The 10,712-nt window shown below is 38.7% G+C and overlaps 1 protein-coding gene across 1 annotated transcript in view; it reads left to right on the top strand.

Moving 5' to 3' along the window:
* Positions 1-10,712, top strand: part of Dcbld1 (discoidin, CUB and LCCL domain containing 1) — a 63,337-nt gene that overhangs the window by 17,355 nt on the left and 35,270 nt on the right. The window contains exon 4 of the mRNA XM_013032780.1: positions 4,587-4,799. Coding sequence (XP_012888234.1) covers positions 4,587-4,799 — 213 coding nt within the window. The remainder of the gene's footprint in view (positions 1-4,586; positions 4,800-10,712) is intronic.

The following is a 10,712-nucleotide window of genomic DNA, read 5'->3' as shown; positions in this document are numbered from 1 at the left end:
GGATGGGGTGGTTGTAGAGCTCCCTGAGTTTTTCTGCTCAAGGCTAGTGCTCTACCATTTTGAGCCATAGCATCACTCTGGTTTTCTGGTGGATAATCAGAGATAAGAATCTCATGGACTTTGCTGCCCTGCCTGGCTTTGAACTGCAATCCTCAGATCTCAGCCTCCTGAGTTGCTAGGATAACAGTTGTGCAAGGGTATTGTGAAAGTATCTAAAGAGATGGTTAGATTGCAAAGTTCTTCGGGTGGCTTTTAAGATTAAACACAAGTACACATGTAATAAAAACAAATGCAAAGTTAAAAAAGGTTTTAAAAATTCCACAGTTGAAATAGGCTATGTAACTTGTGAGTAGGGACTGGAGGGGGAAAATAGGGAAGAATGAAGGAAGGTGTGACATTGTTAAGAAGCATTATACTCATAAACCTGACTTACGGAATTGTAGCACCTTTGTAAAACTCTTTAATAACAACAATTAAAAAAAAAACCCCTTTTACGTTAGAGCACCTGAGAATTGCACCTTGAGAACCAGCAGCCTTAAGAAAAGTCAATATATGTTTTATTTTCTCATCTACAAACTAGAGTATATATTATTAGGCCATCACACACAGCACATCTTATCCTCCTTAGTAAATGTGAACATCTTAGATAATAGATTTGTTACAGACATTTTGGAATAAGATTGACCTTTATTTCTTTTATTCTATACAAGTCTTTTTAGTGAAAACTTGTACAAATGCTTCATTTAATTAAAACATTTTGATAGAAGATAACTCCCAAATAGTATAGAAAAGTATAAAGTAGAAAATAAAAGGCCCAGCCAAGCACCTGTGGCTCACATCTGTAATCCTAGCTACTCAGGAGGTTGAGATCTGAGGATCACAGTTCAAAGCCAGCCCAGGCAGGAAACTCCGTGAGACTCTTCAATAAACCACTAGCAAACCGGAAGTTCTATGGTGGCTCAAGTGGTAGAGCACTCACCTTGAGCTGAGTAGCTGAGGGATAGTGCCCAAGCCCAGAGTTCAAGCCCCATGACCACACACACACACACACACACACAAAAAAAGAAAAAGAAAGGAGAAAGAAAAGGCCCTTCCTTCACTTTCATCCTCAACCAGCAAAACTTCACTGGACTGACAGGTTTTTAGATTTTTTCCTTTTTACCTTCATTTTAAACAAGTTTGTTCATTTTTAAAATTATACTTAGTTAGTTCTGGTCCTGGGATTTAAAACTCAGGGCCTAGGTACTGTCTCTTAACTTTTTGCTCAAAGAAGGTACTTTCCCACTTGAACCACAGCTCTACTTCTGTTTTTGTTTTGCATTGGAGAAAAGAATCTCATGGACTTTCCTCCCCATAATCTTCAGATCTCAGCCTCCTGGGTGGTTCAGATTATAGGTATGAGCCATGGCCATGGATGCCCTGCTTAAACTTTTGATTTTGAGATTATTTTAGATCAAATGCAATTATACAAACTAATAGAGAGTGATGTTGTATGCTCTCCTTATTTTTCTAAATGAAAACATCTTGCCAAGTCTCACAGTGAGTGTGCTGACTTGACACACAGGAGAGGGAACCTGACTTGATCGGGCTTGGAGGAAGACACGAAAGAATGTATGTCTTCTTCCTTGTCTGGGCTTCTCAATTAGAGCGTCTGGTGGGGAGAGTTGGGCCACGTGAATGTCAGGACGAGGTCATGGGAATAGGGACTCCCTATTGTTCAGCTGCATACATCTGTCTTAGTCACTCTGTGATACCACAGACATTGTCTCTTTCTAGCAGGTTTTCTTTCCCCTGCCTTGGTATCGTTCTACCTTTGAAGTTATCAAGACTGTAGAGGAACAATGTAGTTAATATTCACAGGTAAATTTATGATATTAGTCCTTGCTACAGCAAACTTCATAAATAGTCTACTTTCATAGGCAAGAAGGAGGTTACAACTTTGGAAAAAGAGTTTGCTTTTAATAAATTGGGATGCTACTGTTCCTTTGTGATTGAGAGTGTTTTGTTCTGAAATTTTCTTAGAGAGGCACAGATACCCAGGTAAGGTAATGATGGGAAGGTCAAAAGGCACAACTGCCAGCATCCCAGCAGGACATATTTCCTCCCTGGTGTTAGAATAGATGTGATTGGAAAGAAGTGTCATTGCAGAATAGGATAAAAATGGCATACTGGGATTTTCCTTTGTCATGACACTTTTTAAAAAATGAAATTTAGAATACACTAATTACAAGTACGTTGATTCACATAAGTGCTTCTCATTTTCTGTTCCATTTCTTTGTCCCCCTTCCTTGGCTTTTTGAGACAAGGTCTTGCAATACAACCCAGGATAGTCTGGAATTCCTAATACTTCTCGTTCAACCTCCCAAGTCCTGGGATTACAGGCATGTAACCCCACACCTAGACAGTTGTGGTTTATTTCAATTTTTCTTTCTTTTTTTTTTTTTTGCATGTGATCAAGGCTGCCTGTTTTTAAATTTTTATTACTAAGTACTTATACAAAGAGGTCACGATTCCATAAGTTAGGTTATAAGTGACTTGACCAGTGTCTCTTTTCTTACTGAAGGAGATTTACAAAAAACTAAGAAAGGAGGTGTTCAGATGCTCATTCATGCTGGATTTTGGTAGTTTAGAGAGGTTTAGTGTATATTTATGTGTATATTTATGTGCATGCTTGCTTGTTTCTGTACAAGTTGCTTTATCAGGATTCTCAGAATCAGTCCTGCAACAGTGAGACAGGTCATAGGGATCAAGGGTGTTTGTCTGCTTTCACAGAATGGCCTTGAGAGAATGCCCACTCGTGTGATTGTTATGTCTTTCAGTTTTCAAGAAGAACCATAAAGCCTTTAAAGGCAAGGAGGTAATTCACACTTTAAACCAATTCACACTTTAAACCAATACCCTGTGCTTTTGCCCAATATGCCTCTGTCTGATTTTCATTTGACAGTGCCATTGTCCTTACTGGTAACTGTCCAAGAGACAGGAATTTAGATTTACATGGAACCTTCACCCAGACCTGCTGTGTCTCTGGGTTTATCCTCTTGTCTGTGGTAGCCCCAGTCTTCAATCACCCAACATCTCTGTGGATTATTTTTTCTCCTCTCCTCTTCTCCTGTGTGACTAGCTAATACCTGAGCAGTTGTTGATTTTGTCAGTTTCCTTGTTTTCTTTCCTTTCCTTCCCATTTTAACACCCCCCCCATTAGTTAAGCCCATGACTGTTGTAATAAGATTTTCCCTCCATTCTAGTTCCTGGGGCATTAGCAGCCTGCTTGCTTATCTAATTCTTTTATTCTCTCCCTATTCAGAAATTTCTATGGGGCTTTATTGTCTACTATGTGACTTCCACAAATTCTGCATAGATCACAAGGTTTTTCTAGTAGCTTTAGCTGTTTCTCTAATGATTTCTCCTGGCAGTTTTCAACCCACTTCTCCTGTAAGACCAAGTCTACTTCCTTTATCTGTGCCCCTGGCAGTAACTGTGTGAGTCTTGTAAAATTTCTGGATAAAGGGCAAATCCTTTCCCTAGGGCTTGTTTCCAGGGCTAGAATAGATTCAGATGTTGCATAACCTATTTCATTTTTGTTCTCTTACATTTGTGCTAGAAGCCTTGGATCAGGAAGGAAGTAGGATAAAGGAAGACTCCAGTGAGTCCTCCTCTAGCTAGAAAAGATTTCGGGAAGGCTGAGGGCTGCCATAGGCTCTTCAGAGTTTCAGTTAAGACTTCTCCAGGATACACAGAAGCCTTTATATGGAGAGACCTTCTTCAACAGATTTCTGCTTTCCCAGGAAAAAAATTGTATGTGAAGGTATACCAACCACAGGAAAACATACTCTCTGCATTTCTCCTCCACGTTCCCTTGTCATTTTGTTTCAGCTTCTTGATTTAGTACACAGCACCTAGAATTACAGTTATGTAAATTTGTAACTATCTCCCACTGAAACACCTCTTGCTACTTTTATGTTATTCTTTTATATTTTAGTTTATTAGACAGTTAATTTACTATGTCTGGTGTGTGGTAAGCACTTGATATGGTAGATCCTTGATGATTTCTAGTGATATATCATGAGAATGAGGAACCTACAACTCTGTGATTGTCATTAATTGATCCTTAGTTTCTGCCCCCAACTAAATGAGTTGTACCCAAACTTCAGTCCTCTCAGCATAAACCCAAGACTCTACCATGAGGATTTTGTATACAGGAGTTTATTCATTATTACATGTCAGAAGTAAGTAATATTATTTTCTCTGTTGCAAATTATCCTATGACATTGATTTTGCAAGAAGTGTGACAAATGTTGGATGAGTAGATGGGGAGATGACTAGAAGAACTAGTATAATTGGATGCTATGTTCCCTAAGGGCTTTGCATTCCATATAGTATCTGAAACATTTGAGCAACAATGTTTAGAAGATTAAATTGAGAAACGTGAGACAAAATAACCTAAAACAACAGATGATATTTAACAAATTAATCTTTCTCTCCAAGAACAGCGTACAATCCATGCACTTGAAGATTGCTTAGATGCTCTCAATACTTGGTAAGAATTAATTGCGTTTACAACTTCCCTCCTTTTTTTCTTTTACCAGGTGACGGCTGTGGGCACATAGTGACCTCTCAGGACAGTGGCACGATGACATCTAAGAATTATCCAGGGACTTATCCCAATCACACTGTTTGTGAAAAGACTATCACAGTCCCAAAGGGGAAGAGTCTGATTCTGAGGTTGGGAGATGTGAATATTGAATCCCAGAGCTGTGCTTCCAACTATCTTCTCTTCACCAGCTCCTTGGAGAAATATGGTAAGAAAAGAGATGTGAGCAGTAATGTAACCTGTCAGCAGGTTACATTGGAGATATGAGGAGAAGGGCAAGTGAGGTGTTAGTTAACACTTCAGCCTGGGAAGACGAGAAGAGAAACTTGCTTTGAGTGATGAGACATTTGTTTCCTAAGCTGAAACAGTGCAGGAAACCCCAGGCCACATTAGATGTCAGCTTTGTGTGCGTCTCAGAGGCTCTGAGTTTCAGTGTCATGGAGAAGAGAACTAGAGAGGTGTGACATTTGGCTAAAGCATCTACAGTTCATTCATTTATGTGACCCATGTCTATTGAATAGTGACCACGTGTTTCAGATACTCTGTGAATGACTGGGATACAGGCACAAACAAAACCTCCTTCATGGGGCTTAGACCTGAGGGCAGAGGAAGACAGGAAAGAAGCGGATATCAGATTGTGAGAAAGAAAAATAAGGGAAAATGAGGCATCCTCAGGTGACATGGAGCCTGTTTCAATCCTGTTGGTGCGCCCTCCGATACAGTGGTGTGGAAGGCCTCTCCAAAAAGGGTGCATTTGTGCAGAGACCAGAGAGAAGTAAGGGAATGAACTCTGCAGGTTATGACTGGGGCTCAAGTTTTCTGGTAAAGGGACAGCAAGCACAAAAAAGCCTTGGAAATTTAGCTCTCATGTTTTGAAGTATGCTGTTTGTACCTGGGAGCCAGAAATCACCACAACAGTGACTCTTTGGTCCTCAGCTCCAAGAAATATCTCGGAGTGGCACAACTGGAAAACGCAGGTGAAATTCTAGATACAACTTCTTTTGAGTTTAGAGATTTTCCAAAATTCTCTCTACATCAACTCCAAATATGATACAAGCTTTATATAACCTCCCACCACTGACCACAAGCAGTACAGGCAGTTTCTCAAATATAATCAGATGTCTGTCCTGCTTACTGACGCCATGGTCTAGAAGCCCAGAACAGCCCTAGGACAATTCAGAGAACTTAACTTATCTAATCCCAATGGAGGAAAAAATATATAAGATATTTTTGATTGTTTGCTTGCTTGTTTTTGTTTTGTAGTTGTTGTGTTTTTGAGATAGGGTCTTTATCGTTCAGGCTGCCTCAAACTTATCCTATCTCAGCCTGCTGAGTGCTAGCATATATTGGCACGAACAACTAGACATGACTCAATGTTTAAGATTTTTTTTAATCCCTGGGAATATTACATCTCTTTTATTTTTTATTTTTTTGCTCAAGGCTGGCACTCTACCACTTGACCCACACTTCCACTTCCTATTATGTCTATTTTTTAAACCAAAAAATTATTGTTGTCTACTAATAGTATAAAGTGAGCGGTTTTGTGGAAGTATTTTCTGTTGTGTGTATTTTAATGATTATGGAATTACTCTGTCAGGGTCAAGGTGGTGTTTTTCATATGATTGGTTGCAGTTTTTTAAACTAGATTTGGTTTAAATAGGAAAAATGACACCTAAGGGATGCTTAAGACTCCTGGATGTACTTGCTGTTAAGATACCTCTGATAATATGTGTTAACTTAGAAAGACACCTAAGCTAGGAGATTTCATTCAGGTTACAAGGAAGGGATCAAGTATTAGAATGCGAGTGAGGCCAGTGCTGGCTTTTCCACCCTGTCAGGAGAAGCATCCACCCTGCTTTGAAGATGGGCAGTTAATTCTACCTGCTCACTGTGCAGTGGAGGAATCAGAGCAGCTAAAACAAGGAACACAAGTGGCTTGTCTCCACCCAGCATTTTCTAGCAATTTCCAGTTATGCAAAAAGGAAGAAAAGAAAGGAATTAAGGACATATCTCAAATTGGGTCTCAAGATGGCTTTAGCTGCTTCAGAGTTCTGTCCTTTACAGAAGGTTCTTGCGTTTTCAAGATTTGGACTCCTGTTTTGGGGGGTTGGGGTTTTTGTTGTTGTTGTTCTTTTTTGTTGTTGTTGTTGTTCTTTTTTTAACCAGATCTCACTATGTGGTCTTGGCAGACTGGCCTCAAACTTGCTTTGTCAGCCTCCCAAGTGCTAAAATTACAGGCATGCACTACCATACCATGGTTAAAATTTGGACTTCTCACTAGGTAATTGGTAATGAATTATGATTCATTTTTAGCAATGAAGTCAATTAAATTTTTATTTCTCTTCAATGTTTATTTATATAAAGTTATGCTTATGTTCGAATAGAATCCACGTTCATAGAAATGAACACATTCATTGTCTATTATATACCTAGCACGCACTTGACCCCTTTTTGTTTTCTAAAATCCCCACATCAACATTGGAGAAAATATTAATTTGTTTTTGTAGATAAATGGGGATACAATGAGATCAGTAAACATGCCTAGCTGGCTCACACGCCAGCTAGTTCAAGGTGAGGTTCTTCATGACTCCCAAGACTCCTATTTCAGTTGCTCTTTCCTTCCAGCTCCAATACCCAGAGAAAGCCATTGAATTACCACCTTCTTAAGTCAGCCAGTTCTTTATTATGTTATGTAGCAATTTTTGCATAGAACAGAAGGAGTAAGTAGTGTTTTTAGTTGGGGATGTTATTAAGATAAAATATTTAAAGATGCTCAAAAGTCTCTCATTTGTGTCTTTTAAGGATTTCCTTTGATTGGAAGCAATAACCAAACCTGTACTTTAACTGAATTAAAGTAGTTTCCTGGTCAGTTTGAACTTCCCCAAGTGGAGAAGGCAGAAGTCCTTTGTCTGCCTGTGATTTCAGTTCAGGGAGTGAGCAGTTCTATGAGCTGGCTGCTGTCCAGCCCTTGGGGAAGGGGAGAGAGGGGAAGGAGAGGCTTCTCTGTAGTCATGTGGCCACAGGATCTGTAAGGTGGTGGAGGTTGGGCCCCTAAAGCCAGTGGAGGATCCAGGAATCCACAGCTACTTAGAGAATGCCCACTGACATGGAGCACCTCCTGTAATTCTAACAGTTGGGGGTGGGGTTCAGACAGCTGAGTTTTCATTAACCAGCTAATTGTTACAACTCACAGAGCAAAACTCTTTAAGACTCAAAGCTCACAGCATTTTGAATGTCAAGTTCATGTTTTGGAAAAGATTAGTGTTTTCTGGCAAGTGTTTGCAAGCTTTGCCAAGAGTGGCCATACTTGAAATGTGGTTACATTAATCCCTGTGACTATGCCAAGTGGCCCAGTATCTATCCATCATTCTATAGTTAAGTAGTAGTTGTTTATCCCCATGCCAATTTTAAGAGTTTGGTGTATATACTTGGGGAATTTTGAAAATTCACATTCTTGTTAACAAAATGAATATAGAATTACTCAGATATGCCCTTGATCTCAGTAGTATGAAACAGCCTGTTAAGCCTGACACAGGTGGCCTAACTACCCAGGAGGCTGAGATCTAAGGATGTTGGTTTGAAGCCAGCATGGGCAGGAAAGTATATGAGACTTTTATCTCCACTAAATTACCAGCCCTGGGTTTATTGTCCTTCTGTTTGCTGTGTATTACAACTATGGCTGACTTTTTGGATTCAAATACTGAGAAGGATATTAAGAAACTGAAAATACATTCAATCTCTTTAAGGACAAAAAAAAGTTATTGAAACCCAGTGTTAGCGCCTCATGCCTATAATCCTTACTCAGGAAACTGAGATCCAGAGGACACAAAAGTTCTCAAGAAGTCACCAAAATGACCAACAAAGGCTAGAGATGTGGTTGAAGTGATAGAGTTCCAGCTGAGTAAGCAAGCCTTGCAAGTATGCTGAACTTAAGCCCTGTGCTTCCATACTAGAAGAAAACGCAAATAAAAGTCATTAAAGATACTTTTAAACATCAATTTGACTTAAAATATATTTATTGTTACTGTAAAGGTAATGTACAGTGGGGTGGTGGTTACATAAGCCACATAAAGAATACATTTTTTTTGAACAATGTCACCCAAATATATTAAGAAAATTTAGGTACATCATTTATACACTGAGATCCTATGTGTTATTATCATGGCAAAATTGCTGGAGATACACTTTGCTTAGCAGACATTGTTTATACTATAACTAAGGGAATACTGGTTTCTTATTTAAGACGTCAAAGTAATTGAGATTCCCTTCAAAAGAAACAGCACTGTCCCCTTTTTTAGGTCAGCCAGGAAGCATTTAGTTGCCATACCCTCTCAGCCTCCTTTAACCGAGCCTGTCTTCATCTTCTGCACAGTTTAAAGCTGTTCAGTTATTTTGTTACAATGTCTGTCAGTTTAGGTTTGTTTTATGTTCCTTTGTTCTATGGATGCATTTTGGTCCAGCAATACTATCATAAAAATAATCTTAAAAGATTTGCTTATAGTAATCTTCAACATCAGAAATTTTGAGGTCATATAGGTACTCCCAGAGTGGAAATGAAATCTGCATTACATTTTCTTTGCCTGCATTTTCAGTTTTGTCAGGTGGCCTGTATTTTTGTGTATTTCAAAGATGCAACGTTTTAAGTTGTTTCAAGCTATAGTATCTTTCCCTACCAATTCTTTGCTGTCAAGCAGATAAATGTAATGGGAGACTTTGAATAGACTCAAATGGAAGATGATACCTTCTTTTCAGAAGATAATTACGATAAATCAGTTCATCTATGTTTGGTTGTCAAATCTGTTCTCTCTCCCACTTATCCCCAACTTCTGCTCCCTGTCTCCCTCCCTCCAGTTCCCAGTCCAGGGGACTTTTTAATGTCTGGCAACTCCAAACTCCTTCCTCTATGTTCATCCTCACTTTCTTTTAGACTTTCAGCACAATACCAATTTCAGGTTAAGATTTTGTGGGGAGTGAATATTAAGAGTGTTTATTTTATTTTTTGCCCACGCTAGCCTTGAACTCACAATCCTTCTGCCTCAATTTCCCAAGTGCTATGAGTATAGGATTGTATCCCCACGCCTGGGGTGCCTTTTATTCATCCTTTATCTGCTGAGGCATGGTTTAGTTTTATGGTTGCAGATGTGCAGATGCTCAGTCAATATTTAGCCAATCAGATTGCATGTTGCTTCATTTTTAGCAAACGTAATAGAAAAATCTGGATTCTTACAAAAGATAAAGTAACATAGCATTGTTCATGCTATATAGGGAGATTAATCATAAGGCTTTTCTATCTATAGCTATCTTTTCTGCATTTAATGACACAATTCCATACAATTTTAGGAAAAGGCTATGAAATGGAGCGGAAGTTCTTGTAACTGAGCACTCATCTGTGTACAATGCACTTGGCTCAGTACCTGACTTACAAATTCTTTTTACCCCCTCAATAGTCCTGTGTGATAGATCCTATTACTAGCCACTGCACACAAGGAAACTGAAGCTCAAAGAGGTCAAGTAACTAGCTTAAGATCACTTAGCAAGATTTAAGATTCAAGTAGGCCATTTGACTCCATAGATCCTCCTTTTAATTAAGCACTGTACTATCCTGATTCAGTGTGGTGAAAGTTATCTGATCTCTTGGTGTGAGAATAAATTATAGCTCTTGTTTGTCTGTTGGTTGCTGGGGAAAAAAAAATAAGAAACTTCTCTAGACTTCCTTCCAGGGATATCCTGATAATAAAATGGACTCTGAGAAATCACTTGTTTATAGAGTACTGGTATAAATTGAAAGTTTAAAAATGCTTTCTTATGAAAATACTATGAGGATGTAGAGTAGTCAGTGCTAGAATGATTTGCTAAAATGATTTGCACTGTAGGAAAATCAGGAAGTTCCAGAATTGTTCTCCTACATTTCCTGTACCTCCTCCTCCACCCTCAGATTTTATCCATCATTGTCTGTGACTTAGAAGTACAGTGATATGGGAAAAGTAGGAAATAAGAATGAATTTTGATTCATAATCACAACAGTTTCCTGAATATTTTTAAATGATACATATCTGACATACTGCAAAAGGATTTAATCATTATGCCTCTTGATTAATTTTTTCTTTTTTTTCTTTTTTGA

The sequence above is a fragment of the Dipodomys ordii genome, unplaced genomic scaffold (assembly GCF_000151885.1).
Source record: "Dipodomys ordii isolate 6190 unplaced genomic scaffold, Dord_2.0 Scaffold157, whole genome shotgun sequence".
Classification (NCBI taxonomy): Eukaryota; Metazoa; Chordata; class Mammalia; order Rodentia; family Heteromyidae; genus Dipodomys; species Dipodomys ordii.
The sequence above is the reverse complement of the archived record's forward strand: the minus strand, read 5'-3'. Positions and strand labels throughout refer to the sequence as shown.